The 17,859-nt window shown below is 36.7% G+C and overlaps 1 protein-coding gene across 3 annotated transcripts in view; it reads left to right on the top strand.

The window, feature by feature from the left end:
* Positions 1 to 17,859, top strand: part of LOC139136568 (arf-GAP with coiled-coil, ANK repeat and PH domain-containing protein 2-like) — a 78,803-nt gene that overhangs the window by 31,384 nt on the left and 29,560 nt on the right. For 2 of the 3 annotated variants that reach the window (XM_070704309.1, XM_070704308.1), the window contains exons 16-24: positions 7,054 to 7,115; positions 7,753 to 7,816; positions 8,548 to 8,617; positions 11,680 to 11,774; positions 12,121 to 12,368; positions 13,021 to 13,143; positions 15,230 to 15,345; positions 15,842 to 15,958; positions 16,673 to 16,782. In XM_070704309.1, the coding sequence (XP_070560410.1) occupies positions 7,054 to 7,115; positions 7,753 to 7,816; positions 8,548 to 8,617; positions 11,680 to 11,774; positions 12,121 to 12,368; positions 13,021 to 13,143; positions 15,230 to 15,345; positions 15,842 to 15,958; positions 16,673 to 16,782 (1,005 nt within the window). The remainder of the gene's footprint in view (positions 1 to 7,053; positions 7,116 to 7,752; positions 7,817 to 8,547; positions 8,618 to 11,679; positions 11,775 to 12,120; positions 12,369 to 13,020; positions 13,144 to 15,229; positions 15,346 to 15,841; positions 15,959 to 16,672; positions 16,783 to 17,859) is intronic. The other variant, XM_070704310.1, reaches the window with a different exon arrangement.

Below are 17,859 nucleotides of genomic sequence, written 5' to 3'. Positions count from 1 at the left end.
AAGGATGCAGTGACACAATTTTTAGTCCCCAAGGATGAAGTCCAGTGAGCTTATAGATTGGGTCATGTCCCTATGTTCGTCCATCCGTGAGTCCATCCGTTCACGCAGATATCTCGGATATTTTGACAAAATGTCATGTGACCTTGATGACCTTTGATCTCAAATATACATATTTGTCCATAACTCAGTAACCACAAGTGCTACCACCCTTCATATATGGTATGATGGGACAGCTTATGACGCCACATATTGTACCTCATTAATTATGCACATATCTAATTTTGAGCGAGCCGATAGAGCTAGAGGTCTGATTTTTGGTATATAGGGATAACTTAGCAAAACAATTTTTTGACAAAATGTCACGTGACCTCGGTGACCTTTGACTCAAATATACATATTTGTCCATAACTCAGTAACCACAAGTGCTACAGCCTTCATGTATGGTATGATGGGACACCTTATGACGCCACATATTGTACCTCATATTGTACCTCATTAATTATGTGCATATCTAATTTTGAGCGAGCCAATAGAGCTAGAGGTCTGATTTTTGGTATATAGGGATAACATAGCAAAACAATTTTTTGACAAAATGTCACGTGACCTTGGTGACCTTTGACCTCAAATATACATATTTGTCCATAACTCAGTAACCACAAGTGCTACAGCCTTCATGTATGGTATGATGGGACACCTTATGACGCCACATATTGTACCTCATTACTTATGCGCATATCTACTTTTGAGCGAGCCAATAGAGCTAGAGGTCTGATTTATAGTGACGAAGTTACGTAACTGAGGAAGCTTATAGAGTTTGGAGAAGCAAAATTGACGTCACTTCCGTCAACAGCTTCCGTAAAACTATTTTGTCACACCACGTGATCACGATGTTACATAAATGTATCTGGTACCACACACGGAGAGATTGTGTTGTGTCACGGTCCCTCTGTGGTTGTGTATATGAAATGACAATAAAATTGGGAAGTTTGGTGAGCGTACATGTGAGTGTATTGGCTGCATGAAAATGCAATAGAGAATAATGCATTTACGTTAGAACGTCCATGCTCGATCAATTTTGGTTTTTAGCTCCGCTGTCAGCGACGCGGAGCTTATCAAATAGGTTGATTTTCCGTCGTCGTCCGTCGTCGTCCGTCGTCGTCGTCGTCCGTCGTCGTCGTCGTCGTCCGTCAACAATTGCCTTCTCCTCTGAAACCGCAAGTCCTATTGCTTTGAAATTTTATATGCAGCTCACTTGGGGTGACCTCACTTAAGTTTGTTCAAATCGTAGTGAAATTTGCATATTTGTATTTTTGGGGCATTTTTTGGTGTTTTTGGTAAAAAAATCTTCTTCTCTGAAACCGCTTGTCTGATTGCTTTTAAATTTGATATGCAGTTTACTTAGGGTGACTTCAGTCAGATTTGTTCAAATTGTGGTGAAATTTGTATTTTTAAGGCAATTTTTGTCATTTTTGGTAAAAAAATCTTTAAAATCTTCTCCTTCAAAACTACCAGTCAGATAGCTTTGATATTTGGTACATATGTCCCTAGAGATGATCTTTTTCAGATTTGTTCAAATTGTGGAGAAATATGCAAATTTGCATTTTTAAGGCAATTTTTGCCATTTTTGGTCAAAAATGTATTTCTCAAAAAGTACTGGTCTGATAGTTTTGAAATTTGGCATACAGGTTTCTATAGATGAACTAAGTAATATATGTTGAATTTCTGATGAAATCTGTAATTTTGTATTTTTGGGGCAATTTTTGCCATTTTTGGTCAAAAATGTGTATTTCCAAAAGTACTCATCTGATAGCTTTGAAACTTGGTATACAGGTTCCTACAGATGAACAAAATGATATTTATTGAAATTATGATGAAATCTGCAATTTGTATTTTTGGGTTAATTTTTGCCACTTTTGGTCAAAAAATGTGTATTTCCAAAACTACTCATCTGATAGCTTTGCGATTTGGTATACTGGTTTCTACAGATCACCTTAATGATATTTATTGAAATTATGATGAAATCTGCAATTTTGTAATTTTGGGGCAATTTTTGCCATTTTTGGTCAAAAAATGTGTTTCTCAAAAAGTACTGGTCTGATAGCTTTGAAATTTGGTATTCAGGTTTCTACAGATGAGCTAAGTAATATATATTGAATTTCTGATGAAATCTGTAATTTTGTATTTTAGGGGCAATTTTTGCCAATTTTGGTCAAAAAATGTGTACCGGTATTTCCAAAACTACTCACCTGATAGCTTTGAAATTTGGTATAGAGGTTTCTATAGATGAACTAAGTAATATTTTTTGAAATTATGATGAAATCTGCAATTTTGAATTTTGGGTCAATTTTTTCCATTTTTGGTTAAAAAATGTGTTTCTCAAAAAGTACTGTTCAACAGCTTTGAAATTTGGTATACAGGTTTCTATAGATGAACTAAATTTGATCTTTCAAAATTATGATGAAATCTGCAAATTTTATTTTATTTTGGGGGCAATTGTTGCCATTTTTGGTCAGAAAATTTTATTCTCCAAAAAAATACTCATCAGATAGCTTTGGTTGACATGTTCTTAGGGATGATCCAATGTGATATATTCAAAGTATGATGAAATCTTCAATTGTGTATTTTTGCAGCTATTTTAGCCACTTTTCTCTGGCCACTGCATTGAGCTATCAAAGATTTTCACCTTCTTCATCAACATGTGTCAAAAATAGTTATTCTCTACATAAACACAGCGGAGCTATATCGGCCGCTAGGTCGCTTGTTTAATGTTAGTGTAAATTACGAGAATGATGGACATGTGAAAACTATTGATCTTTCGATTGTTTTGGAGAGGGACTGTACTCAGTCCGACAAACATTCTAGTTGTTCCGGTCTTGTTTTTACTGTGCAGGGGACGATGAATTACATTCCTCATGGGTTTCAAATATGGCAAAAATACGAATTTTTGAGTGGATTTATGATTTTTTAAAGCCAATTCGTAAAATTACGAGCGAAAATTTCAGCTTCCAATTTCATCGGCGTGATCAATCGTGCAAGAAACCTCAGTCTGTAAGCTTTTCACATGTAAAGGAAGCCATATGAGACCCCCAGTCTCAGCCACGATAGAAAATTGCCATTGTTTCGTAACATCAAATTTGATTGGATAGAAGTTAATTTCTAGAAGTATTTTGGCCAATAGAAAATGCCCAAACAAAATTGCTATACCTCTGTGAGTTTTATCATGGCTGTCAAGCATCAGGACATAAGGATCGGCTGGTCATTTTCTGTTCAAATTTTCCAAACATAGACGGACTATAAATGTTTATAGCAAGTAAGACGAGAGATGAAAGAAAGTAGATAGCTTAGAAAACAGATAACAGACACAAAGAAGCCCTGAGAAGATGGACAAAGTCCTTGAAGTGAACATAAAGGTCAGTACACATAGTAGTACCTGTATATGCATACTGTACAGTGTACATGTCAGCAGCGAGATGACTTTGAAAATCAAGCGGCTCAAATAGGTCACTCATCAAAGGTATCTGAGACATTTAGTGAACTATGTAATGAGACTGTGTAACGTGAACACCAGTTTTGAACTAACACAACTACCAAGAGGTATTTCATGAGATTCAAGTGACACTATAGCAAGTGCATTGTAAATCAGAGTATGAGAGTGTAGCAATAAGACACGAAATCATTTTTGGGCCGGGGACTGGCGAAGTCAATCAAAATTTTACTTATGTGTGCCATAATTTGGCCATGTCAGTGAATTTACATGAAATTCTGCAGTCATTTATATTTCGTAATAGTAAATACAGAATTTTTGGCTTGGCATATCTACTTATCACTGTTTATGGCCGCTGTAAATGTTCACTTATTACTACTGACTGTTCGTAAGAGTGTGGACAAGACTGGCACTTTCTATAACTGATAATTTTAATGAGTTTGCTAATTCATCTGTACAAGCTTTGCATTTGTATTTCTATGTCTCATATTATCAAGACTGTTGATTTGAATTCATAAAGTTTATTTTGACATGTCATGTCTACTTTTCATGTTATATTGTTTACTAAAATCAGATTTAATTTTCTCTTTCAGATAACTCTTCTGTGGCATTAGCATGACAGTGAATGACATGTCATGATGTATGAATGGTGCAAAAGAGAGAAGTTATATAGGTTGCTCCTCTGTTACAAAAGACAACAGTCAGTGTTGAAACATGCCCAAATCAAGGAGAGTAGCAACTGCTGTCTTGCTTCAGCTAGAGACAGTGTACATTTGAAGATTTGTCTGAAACTTGTAAAAGCTTTGTTTGAACCTTAGTTTGATCAAAGGATGACAATAAAGGTGTTATTAAATGAAGTATTAATTTGTGTTTGTAACATCATTCAGTGTAGTCCATACAAAATAGAAGTTGCTTTTTTGCTTGTACAATGTCTCACTTCGTAGATTCCCAGTTTACCAAAAAATTTTGAAATTTACTTGAACTTTTGAGACTGAATTGTAAATTTACTAAGAATTTTCAGAAGCCAGAGGAAACACAGGCATACCAGTGCGATTGGTGGCCAGAAAGTCCATGGAAATCAAGCAGGTTGTTTTTACATGAACGTTGCTGTTTGGTGTGTTGATTTGTGACACACTGTTCTAACATGTTTCAACACCCAAAGAAACATTTGCAACTTTATAGTCAATGTGAGATACTAATCACAATATTTTGATTTTGTATCGGAATATCACAAAATATTGTGATCATCGCAGTCCAGCCGTTATGAGTTAGCATGTGTACTTGGCCGAGGAGATCAAGTTTCCGCAAAAATCAATTCATTGTCATGGACAAGCTAAAGTGACATCTTTCATAAATATGTCCATTCAATATCCAAAGAAAGTCAAGGCTATCAATGACACGAAATTTTGTTTGGAATTATATTTTCTTCATAAACTTAGTTCTTTGATGCAGTGTAGTTGTCTGGCAATCCATCATCACAGCAAATGTAGTGCATGCAATACACAGTTCACATTGTCTAGTCATGCGTGCATGTTTTCCTAGCATAATTCAATCGGGTCAGAATTTTGTAGCAAGGAACGTACAAAATATTGCAGATCAATCAATTTGGATGATATTGTTGATCTATGCAAATTCCAAGTTTGGCGGACATGTGAAAACAATGTTTTTTTTCCTTCATGTACGAGATGGCACATTTGCCAAGCTAGACTCTCACTGCTAAAAAAACAATAGGTTTTATTAGTTTCACATTTCAACCTTTTCTTTGCATCTTTCTCAACAACATTCTCAAAACCTCTCTCCTCGCATCCCTGCAGCTAAATGCACTGAGGAGCACAGTGTCATATCATTGACGCTATTTTTGGTATATAGGGATAACTTAGCAATACAATTTTTTTGACAAAATGTCACGTGACCTCGGTGACCTTTGACCTCAAATATACATATTTGTCCATAACTCAGTAACCACAAGTGCTACAGCCTTCATGTATGGTATGATGGGACACCTTATGACGCCACATATTGTACCTCATTAATTATGCACATATCTAATTTTGAGCGAGCCAATAGAGCTAGAGGTCTGATTTTTGGTATATAGGGATAACATTTAGTAATACAATTTTTTTGACAAAATGTCACGTGACCTCTGTGACCTTTGACCTCAAATATACATATTTGTCCATAACTCAGTTACCACAAGTGCTACACCCTTCATGTATGGTATGATGGGACAGCTTATGACGCCACATATTGTACCTCATTAATTATGCACATATCTAATTTTGAGCGAGCCAATAGAGCTAGAGGTCTGATTTTTGGTATATAGGGATAACTTAGCAAAACAATTTTTTTGACAAAATGTCACGTGACCTCGGTGACCTTTGACCTCAAATATACATATTTTTCCGTAACTCAGTAACCACAAGTGCTACACCCTTCATGTTTGGTATGATTGGACACCTTATGACGCCACATACTGTACCTCAATAATTATGCGCATATCTCATTCTGAGCGAGCCAATAAAGCTAGAGGTCTGATATTTGGTATATAGGGATAACTATAGGAGAGAAATTTTTTGACTAAATGTCATGTGACCTCGATGACCTTTTACCTAAAATATATGTTTATGTCAATAAATAAGTAACCACAAGTGCTATGTCCTTTGTATTTAGTAGGATGGGAGACCTTATGACAACACACGCTTTACCTCATTAATTATGTACACATCTAATTCTGGGCAAGCGAATAGAGCTAGAGATCTGATTTTTTGGCATATAGGGATTAATTAGCAATATGATTTTTTTTTTCAAAATGTCATGTGACCTCGATGACCTTTGACCTTGATTATACATATATATGCATATCTCAGTAACCACAAGTTCTATACCCTCCAATTTTGATAGGATATTAGACCTTAAGATGTCACATCTTGTACCTCATTTATAATGCACATATGTATTTCTTGGCTGGCCAATACTGCTAGAGGTCTGATCTTTTTTCCCGATTTAGAACCATAACTTAGACATGCCTCATGTGTTTCAAATTGGGAACAACGACATAGACCTATGTGCCCATAGATCTCAACATATACACTCCAGTGATACTTCTTAATGACCACATTTTCCTGCCCCATCAAGACTAATACTCCTATTACAAGTGGGGACTATGTCATTGTAAATGACTTGTTGAGTTAATGGTTGTTTCACAGTATTCGATATTTCTAATTCTGTATTTTTCCATTTTATATTCTGAATAATTACATTAAACATATTTCACTGTCTCCAGTACATTTCATTTAAGTATTTTCACTTCATGCACTTTATCCCTTTCACACATGTTCAAATATCTGACCAGAGAACAAACACTAAATAGTCCAGGATGGGAGCTACAGTGTCATTGACGCTATTTCATTCTAGATGTATTAATCTGCAATAATTTATTGGCTTTTAAGGCAGTGCTGTTTACCGGTATGCCTTGCCATCTCATGTTCAAGCAGCCTGCTCAGTGGATTATTTAAAAAGTTAAGTCAACTCATCTTTTAACACCATTTTAATTGATTTTTTTATTTCAGTATGTTGACTAAACTGCAATCTATTCCTGGCAATGATAAATGCTGTGACTGCAAAGCCCCAAGTGAGTAACTGTCACCTACTATTTGACCTTACATGACCTACTACATCACCTACTAGTCGATCTACTACATGACCTATTACATGACCTTGCATGACCTTACATGACCTACGACATGACCTACTAGTTGACCTACTTCCTTGATCTAACATCCTCATCTCTCTACTATCTGTTCTTAGCGAGACTCTGCTGATATTTTTGTTTATTTGTGCATTTATTTGACTTTTTATCATCCCTAAATCTGAAAGAATTGAAGGTATCAAGCTGACAAAGAAGTGAAATACAGGAATTTGTATGTTTATTGTATTTTTATGTAATAACTTGAAATACAGTCGTACTTGTCTTGTAATTTTGTCGGCCACATTCTGATGAAAATAAATCTTCAGTCACTCAGAAAATGTACCAAGTTTGATTTTACTGTCAGTTATCAAAGGTCTTGCATATCATCGAAGTGGTATGATAGCTTTCATCTGATCATTTTACAGCCATATTCTAACATATCAACTGTAACCTTGAACATGAATCTGCTATCTATTTGTAGAGTATGATTAACTTTTAACAAAAAATATAGTCACGCTGATATGCCATATTAAGTTTACAATTGTAAAGAATATACTACTCCATATTGTTGTAATCACAGATCCAAGATGGGCCAGCATCAACTTAGGAATTACTTTATGTATTCAGTGTTCTGGTATTCACAGGTGAGTTTTAAATCTATCAGATATATTGACAGATCATTCCAAATGGCAGTGACAGTCAAGTTATAAATTTCAGGTCACAATGACATTTGCTGACTGAAAAATTTTCATGCCATTTGTCAGCTGTGCCGAAAAAAAAGGATTTCTAAGAATTTTGAGTTTATTCAGAGATTTTTTAATGTTAATCTGCATCACAAATGTACCAAGATATCTTTCATTGATATTAAATTTTGAAGCATCAGTGGTATTTGAAGGTGCTGTGGAATTCATTGGAGAATATTCCATTTTCAAACGAACAATATTCAATTTTCTCTTCCATAGTGCGTCATGTACCGGTATTGCGTCTTTTGTTACATATGTCACATGATTGACAAATCTTTATGTGGTGTTCTCTTATGCTGATTCAATTGATTTCCTTTAACCCTTTGCACCCTGACCCCCTGGTACCCTATGACATCATGCGGACATTTGTGTCAGAGCCGGGTTCAAAGGGTTAATGACAAGATAAACCTGAGAATCAGATACCTGCAAACCAATAAAAGTTGTATGATTTATGAATGATACATGTGGATAGACAGTGTTTGTTGAGGGACTCAAATTTTGTCAGACAGTATAAATACAAGATACTCACACCATGTATCATCATTCAATCATAGTTTTCTATGAATATTAACTTTGTGTTGAATGTTATCATTCATCTATTCTTTATGTTGTCATGTTTTTCACTCAACAAGGAGTTTTGGTGTTCATATGTCAAAAGTGAGATCATTAACTCTTGATGCTTGGGAACCAGAAACATTGAAGGTGAGTAGACTGGGTCTCAGTCTCTGCTGATACCAGCTTTCTTAGCCAGTGCTCTGTTGATGTGAAATTACATCATCAAGCTCCTCTACAGTCTCTGCTGATATGAATTTTGTTAGGCCAGAAAGGAAAAATAAATTGTTCATCGGAATCACTGCTTCTACTTTGCCCGATTTGGAATTTTTTTTTTGATTTCAGCAAATTTATACTTGTGCATTGCAAATACTTTACTACCACTTCTTTGGGTTTTAGCGGGCACATGGGATTCTGAATGAGACTTACAACATGTCTGCACTGAGCTCAGTCAACACATTGTTGCGACGTCTGAATTTTGCAAATCACAATACAAAATGGGTCAATTGTTGGCCGAAATATCTCTGTTTTGTCAAGGTTAGTACCGTACACCACGACTATTAATTTGATCGCCAGCATTCAATGTAATGGCCAAAACTTATTTCCAAAGACGCTGTCCAATGTTTGTCCTGATAAAACGTGTGGCGATCTGTTTACCAATATCGTGACAGCAGACGATAGAGCAGTGCATCAGATTGAATGAAAATTGCATTGAAAGTATAAAAATTTATGACAATGAAAAAGTACATGGTTGCATTGATGTTAAAATTAATATGTAATTCCCTATGTTGTTGTTGAGAAATACAGTGTTGAATTTAATAACCAGTATCAGTGTATCTTGTCTGTGATATTTCTGGTTAGCCTAAAAGTAGAAAAGATTATTTTGCCTTGTCTGCATCCGGCAAAAAAGTCCAAGGAACCGTGGTTAACTTTGGCAAAAAAAAACAATTTTTGCTCGCTGCTCCTGAACCTTGGCCCAAAAGACCCGATCAAAAAGATTGTTTTTTTCCTCTGGCCCTAACTATAATTATGGCATTCAAAAAATAACCAGATTAAAACAGACAATCCTTGTACTACCAAAGGGTGTTACAGAAAAGACAAGCCTTTAAAATAGAATGTGATTTTTGTTAGCTCACATTTGGTGTACCAATGTGAGGTTATCGTATAAGCTGATTCAGTTCATTTGCATCTAATTTGCATGTCTGTATGTCTGTATATTTGTGGGTATGTGCGGATGTATGTCCGTCACACACAAAGGCTCCCATACCGCCAAAGCTACCATCTCAGTATTTGGTGTACAGGTAGATGCAGGGGTTGAGATGTGAAGTTGTTCAAATGAACACATCAGTGTCAAAAATGTGCAAATGAGGTAAGAAAAAGGGAAATACTGCAAGTGTGCAGGAGTGGTGGCAGTGAGAAACAGGCAAACTCCACTGATCTTGACTCATTTCCTGTCATTGTTTATGAACTGTTACATATTAACAGACCAGCTGCAACCATAGACAGTAGATGGGGAAGACCGTTTATGCTAAACTAAGAGAGGCTTGTTTCTGCTATGCATGTTGCTAAAGTTGACCTCCAGTACCTAAAGTTAGACCTTAATTACTTTTGTCATTTTTGTTTTCTGGTTTAAATATTTCTTGTTGTTTTTCTGGTTGTACTGTGCAGAAATCATTGCCATAACATCAACGTAGAATTTTCCTCCCCTGAACAGATAGAAACAACATTTATCGTTGATCATTGGTAACCCATACTGGTATATACCAATTCTGATCAAATTTGAGCGACACTGTATAATTGCGGTATTTTTTTGTCTACAATGTGTTTCATAAGTGTGTATTAAAGAGTGTGTACATTCATATGATACAGTCAAAGGGCAGACTGTACAACCATATTCCGTGTGGTCATACTTTTTACCAGTAGAATGTCATGTTTGCTTACAAGGGTTTCTGTTGGAGTAATTATTTGTACAATCCAGAAGAATTTGATTCATGTAAAGTCAGATAGATAGACTTGTTCATCAGCTGTCTGACTACAAATAGTATCATTTGATAAGGTGATCTGTGTTTTCTTATTAGTTGTCTTGATAATCATAAGTCTTAATGTAGCCCATTGTGGATGGTGAATTTTGATTGTAGCCTATTGTGGATGGTGAATTTTGATTGTAGCCCATTGTGGATGGTGAATTTTGATTGTAGCCTATTGTTGGCCTATTGTGGATGGTGAATTTTGATTGTAGCCCATTGTGGATGGTGAATTTTGATTGTAGCCTATTGTGGATGGCGAATTTTGATTGTAGCCTATTGTGGGCCTATTGTGGATGGTGAATTTTGATTGTAGCCCATTGTGGATGGTGAATTTTGATTGTAGCCTATTGTGGATGGCGAATTTTGATTGTAGCCTATTTTGGGCCTATTGTGGATGGTGAATTTTGATTGTAGCCCATTGTGGATGGTGAATTTTGATTGTAGCCTATTGTTGATGGCGAATTTTGATTGTAGCCTATTGTGGGCCTATTGTGGATGGTGAATTTTGATTGTAGCCCATTGTGGATGGTGAATTTTGATTGTAGCCTATTGTGGATGGCGAATTTTGATTGTAGCCTATTGTGGGCCTATTGTGGATGGTGAATTTGATTGTAGCCCATTGTGGATGGTGAATTTTGATTGCAGCCTATTGTGGATGGTGAATTTTGATTGTAGCCTATTGTTGGCCTATTGTGGATGGTGAATTTTGATTGTAGCCCATTGTGGATGGTGAATTTTGATTGTAGCCTATTGTGGATGGCGAATTTTGATTGTAGCCTATTGTGGGCCTATTGTGGATGGTGAATTTTGATTGTAGCCCATTGAGGATGGTGAATTTTGATTGTAGCCTATTGTGGATGGCGAATTTTGATTGTAGCCTATTGTGGGCCTATTGTGGATGGTGAATTTTGATTGTAGCCCATTGGATGGCGAATTTTGATTGTAGCCCATTGAGGATGGTGAATTTTGATGGTGATTTTGATTGTAGCCCATTGTGGATGGTGAATTTTGATTGTAGCCCATTGTGGATGGTGAATTTTGATTGTAGCCCATTGTGGATGGTGAATTTTGATTGTAGCCCATTGTGGATGGTGAATTTTGATTGTAGCCCATTGGATGGCGAATTTTGATTGTAGCCTATTGTGGATGTTGACATTTACGAATCTTTTATTTTCATGTTTGTAGGTAATGGCTGAAATAGGTAACAATAAAGTCAATAAAATTTATGAAGCAAACGTGAATGAAGGGAGTGGAAAGAGGGCAACAGAAGACTGTGACAGGTATTGTAGAGTTTTCATCAGTTCCTTCAAGATTTGTGAAAAGATTTATCAAATTGTCATTTCTTGCAATAATGTTGTCAAAGGTATTACTGCTGATGTAATATTTGCATTTACCGCACATTAGGTGTTTGTTATTTTAATATTTATCAATAGCACTGTCATATTTCATCTGGAATACAATCTGACATCGGTTTTGTGTTCAATTTCTGTGTCCAGTATAATCCCTATTAAGTCATCAACCTGAATAAATAGATTCCTGGCAGTTAGACAATATCTTATGAAATGTGAAAATAATTTTTAACAAAATGATAAAATGTTTATCTCACTTACTGATAATTCCTTTCAGGGATGTTAGGGAATCTTGGATACGAGCCAAATATGCAGACAAGAAGTTTGTAAAGAAGTTACCTCTTGCCACCTCCAAAGAAGATGTTCAAAGACAAGATCAAAAACCTGTAAGGAGATGGAGTGTTACCAAACACCATAGAAGAAAGTCCAAGAAGAAATCAGAAAGCAGTGTTGATCTGTCAACTGAAACTAATCCTAAAGTAGGAACAAGTAGTTCAAGTTCAAGTCCTGCATCTCTCAGTGCTGGTAGGTTAATCTATTGGGTCAAAGTTCATCTTAATGGCGAAGGTTACAAAGTCACAAAAATTTATCCTAAAGTAGGAACAAGTAGTTCAAGTTCAAGTCCTGCATCTCTCAGTGCTGGTAGGTTAATCTATCAGGTCAAAGTTCATCTCAATGGCAAAGGTTACAAAGTCACAAAAACTACTAATCCTAAAGGAGGAACAAGTAGTTCAAGTTCAAGTCCTGCATCTCTCAGTGCTGGTAGGTTAATCTATCAGGTCAAAGTTCATCTCAGTGGCAAAGGTTACAAATTCACAAAAACTTTAAGTTGTACAAATGGAAAAGTTTGTTAGTAGTGTTTGCATACAGGAAATATACATTGTGTTGTTGATCGGCATCTGTGACCTGGGACACATCTCAAAATGATAAGTTTGGTAAAAAATTTACATGTTTAGGCTTGATACCATAACCCAGGCTCATTTAGGCTTCAAATTATCACAATGTGTACATCATCACAACGTGTACATCCTTTGCAAGACCAGCACATGTGAATGTATATCAATTGTCAGCACTTGTACTTAGCAATATGCTTGTTGAGTCTTTCTTGTGAAGTTGTACCATATAAGAAGCATATTTTACATCTGTGAAACTTGTTAAATACATTTTTTTCCTGCAGGAACTTTATCAGATAGTGGAATTGGTAGCAGTGATGTCTTGGTGTTTGGTTCATCTCTTGAAAGGAATGACTTGCTGGGAGAAGGTATAAAAAAACCAGAAGATATCGATGATATTCAATACAGTAAGGATATTTATTTGCCAATTCTACTGCATGCAGAGAGTACAAATCATGTCGTAAGTCATCCATTGAATAATGTCAGCAGACAGTCTATTGTTTTAAATCACACAATTTACTGACTGCATGAATCAATAGCACTCTAGATGCTGCATGCAGTTGAGTTGATGCCAGCTTAGAGAACCTTATAGATCTTGGTATTAACAGAATAGTATTGTCCCTGCCAGCTTAGAGAACCTTATAGATCATGGTATTAACAGAATAGTATTGTCCCTGCCAGCTTAGAGAACCTTATAGATCATGGTATTAACAATATAGTATTGTCCCTGCCAGCTTAGAGAACCTTATAGATCATGGTATTAACAGAATAGTATTGTCCCTGCCAGCGTAGAGAACATTACAGATTGTGGTATTAACCCTTTCACCACCGTGGTTTGGCCCGATCCCATTGTTATCAATGGTGGTAGTGGACCTGTTTACAGGGAATTGGGGGTGAACAGGTTAAGGTAGAATGTGCATAGCGGAAAGGTATTTGGACTCTAAAATCTTTGCACTTCTTTTCTGGTCTACCAATTCTGGGGGTTCATTTTAAGCTCATGGTGTAAGAAAACTTTTCACTTTCTTAGTTTTTGAAAAATCGAACATTTTTCTCCATAGAGTTAACAAAGAGATGGTGGCCATTTTGAATTTCAAGTATTGGTAAATCTTGGGTAATTTGTTTCTCTGGTACCAAAAGTTGCACCATGACCCCCATTTTTATTCTTGATTTTGAAAGAATGTGGTTGAAATACTCCTTGAGGAAAGTTAAAGTCTTTTACTTTTTAGGTTCATACTACCCTAACAGAATAGCATCATCCTCTAACAACTAGTTATCCTACTAATCCAAAATAGAAATAATGATATTTCTGATTTTCAAATGTTTTGTTTACTTTGGCAAGATGGTTCATTTCTAAGTACTATTACCTTTGGTCACAAAAACAGCACAATATCAAACAGTGCATATTAATGACTATAGGCAATAACAAAGGTTTCATATCAATGAAAAAGTGAAATGGATTTCAGACTGGAAAAGAGCAAAAGCAAAAGACATAAAGAGGAGGAAAAAGATTCAGTAAGAGATTGGCCAGTGAGACATTGGCCAGGCTGTTGATGTTTTTTGTCTTGTTTGAAAATCTTTTTGGAAACTGGGCAATGGATGCTGTTATTTTCCATCATTTAGAAGTATGACAAATTTATTGTTGACCTCCAAGCAATCTTGGTTTTGAACTTTCAAAGGTTTGTTGTAGCTCATTAGGAGGGTTTGGTTTTGACGGGTTCACTGTAATCATCTACACAGGTTTATGTGGATTAGTTGTCACAATGTAATGTTAGGATGTTTGGGTGTATTGGTACATAGATTTATGTTAATCAGTTCAATGGAGTGTTGGAGTGTATTGGTACATAGATTTATGTTGATCAGTTTGATGGAGTGTTAGGGTGTATTGGCACATAGATTTATGTTGATCAGTTCGATGGAGTGTTAGGGTGTATTGGCACATAGATTTATGTTGATCAGTTCGATGGAATGTTAGGGTGTATTGGTACATAGATTTATGGTGATCAGTTCAATGGAGTGTTGGGGTGTATTGGTACATAGATTTATGTTGATCAGTTCGATGGAATGTTAGGGTGTATTGGTACATAGATTTATGGTGATCAGTTCAATGGAGTGTTGGGGTGTATTGGTACATAGATTTATGTTGATCAGTTCGATGGAGTGTTAGGGTGTATTGGTACATAGATTTATGTTGATCAGTTCGATGGAATGTTAGGGTGTATTGGTACATAGATTTATGTTGATCAGTTCGATGGAATGTTAGGGTGTATTGGTACATAGATTTATGTTGATCAGTTCGATGGAATGTTAGGGTGTATTGGTACATAGATTTATGTTGATCAGTTCGATGGAGTGTTAGGCTGTATTGGTAAATAGATTTATGTTGATCAGTTCGATGGAGTGTTGGGGTGTATTGATATAGAGGTTTAGTCCCATTTATGTTGGTGTTTTGTCTTATGATTTTGTCATGAAAGAAGATGAATTTTTATGTTTCAGTTCTCAGTAGTGAAGGATCAGATGTGGAATGTGTTGATGATGTCAAGACTATTGGAACTACGACAACATCACTTGAAGATCTCTCCAAACTTCATCCAAATATGTTGCTTTATAAGGTCAGTTGCAACTCTCACTTATTCTTGCCCATCAAAACCAAACATGACAGTGGAATTTAATAAAACTTTGGTTTTGTTTTTTGCAAGTCTTCCCTATCCTCTTGGTGTAGTATCAACTTAAAGTTTAAATACAAGTGGAAAGTTGCATTATTTTCAGGACAAATTTTGATGCTTTATGATCAGTGTTTTTACTCTTTTCAAAATTCATGCTAATAAAATGACTAATCAACTGCCCCTAAGGTTTATACACACAATATCCGTCCATGTCTCTTAGCATGAACTTAAAGGGATACTGCTGAAGTCAAACCAAACTTATCATTTGAAATAGATGACCAAATTAAATTATTAGAATTTTCAATTTTCTGCAGATTCTGATAAGAATATGAGATAGCAAAGAAAGTATACTTATCTAACGATTGAGTAGGTTTTAACTGTAGGTTGTTTTTCATATGATATTAGTTCACTTTGTTGGTGTTTATGTTTACTGTTTGTACAGGCTGCTGGTGCAAACAACTTACCTGTGATGTTAGAAGCTGTTGCTAATGGTGCTAGTGTTAACTGGGTAAATAGTGAAGACCATGGACGATGTCCACTCCATCAAGCAGTATTTGGGGTAAGAACAATATGTGATTGAGTTTCCTGGTTAACATAGAGGTTCATGTTCATGGGTCAGTTTTAGCAGTTATTTGTATTATTTTAAACTTTGAACCCCTGAAATAAAGTCTTCCTTTTGCCAAAAAGAGTTGGGTCACATCATACTGAGAATTGCCTGATAAATAAAAAATGCAAACAATCAGCTACACCACACGTAATATTGTCCCTTTGTCTTAACGGTCCTGGATTTCTAGGCTTGACATCTTGACAAGTTAAAGGGGATTATGTTAGTCGTTCCCGGCATATTGCGCATGCGCCTGTCTTCAAAGCATAATGACTGTAAACTATAACCACACTTAGACCATGATGGAAGTGTAAATGAGATTGTATGACACAGGGAGAATAGAAAGATAATGGGCAAGAGTGCAAGGGTCATTTCGAAACATTTGGACAATGGTTAATACCACAGTTATAATAAAGAATGTTCTGACTAATTTAACTTATCCAAAGCTGAGGATATTGTTTAATATCACGTTGCTGCCGACCACTGACCGAGACTTGGCCCCTGAAATCAGAAAGTCTGTCTAGAGCAAATGCAAAGAGTGACTAGATGCCACATGTGTTTAAGATAAACCTTTTTCTAACCAAGTACAATGGTCATTTATGCTTGTAAATTTTGGCAAATCATAAACTGAAAACAGTTTGTTAATAGAGTGATGTGTTTATGTTTCAGGGATCATTAGCTGCCTGTGATTTTCTCTTGTTAAACGGTGCCAAGGTCAATACCAGAGATGCCAATGGCAGAGGAGTCTTACATCATGCAACCATGCTGGGACACACTGGGTAAGTCTTGCAACCATGCTGGGACACACTGGGTAAGTCTTGCAACCATTCTGGGACACACAGGGTAAGTCTTGCAACCATGCTGGGACACACAGGGTAAGTCTTGCAACCATGCTGGGACACACTGGGTAAGTCTTGCAACCATGCTGGGACACACTGGGTAAGTCTTGCAACCTTTCTGTGACACTGGGTAAGTCTTGCAACCATGCTGGGACACACTGGGTAAGTCTTGCAACCATGCTGGGACACACTGGGTAAGTCTTGCAACCTTTCTGTGACACTGGGTAAGTCTTGCAACCATTGGCATTCTGTGACACACTGGGTAAGTCTTGCAACCATTGTTAGACACACTGGGTAAGTCTTGCAACCATTGATAGACACACTGGGTAAGTCTTGCAACCATTGGCATTCTGTGACACACTGGGTAAGTCTTGCAACCATTGATAGACACACTGGATAAGTCTTGCAATCATTCTGTGACACACTGGGTAAGTCTTGCAACCATTCTGTGACACACTGGATAAGTCTTGCAATCATTCTGTGACACACTGGGTAACTCTTACAAACATTCTGTGACACACTGGGTAAGTCTTGCAATCATTTTGTGACACACTGCATTTGGTAAGTCTATCAACCATTGTTAGACACACTGGGTAAGTCTAGCAATCATTCTGTGACACACTGGGTAAGTCTTGCAACCATTGTGAGACACACTGGGTAAGTCTAGCAATCATTCTGTGACACACTGGGTAAGTCTTGCAACCTTTCTGTGACACTGGGTAAGTCTAGCAATCATTCTGTGACTCACTGGGTAAGTCTTGCAACCATTCTGTGACACACTGGGTGGGTTTTCGCAACCGTGCTGGGACACACTGGGTAAGTCTTGCAACCGCATTCTTTGACACACCGCGTGGGGTTTTGCAACCATTCTGTGATACACTGGATGGGGTTTTGCAACCATGCTGGGACACACTGGGTACCTTTGCAAGCATTCTATGACTCACTGGGTGGATTTGCCAACCATTCCTAGACACACTGGATGGGTTTTTGCAACCATTCTATGACACACTTGGTGGG

Source organism: Ptychodera flava, chromosome 7 (assembly GCF_041260155.1).
Source record: "Ptychodera flava strain L36383 chromosome 7, AS_Pfla_20210202, whole genome shotgun sequence".
NCBI lineage: Eukaryota > Metazoa > Hemichordata > Enteropneusta > Ptychoderidae > Ptychodera > Ptychodera flava.
The sequence above is the reverse complement of the archived record's forward strand: the minus strand, read 5'-3'. Positions and strand labels throughout refer to the sequence as shown.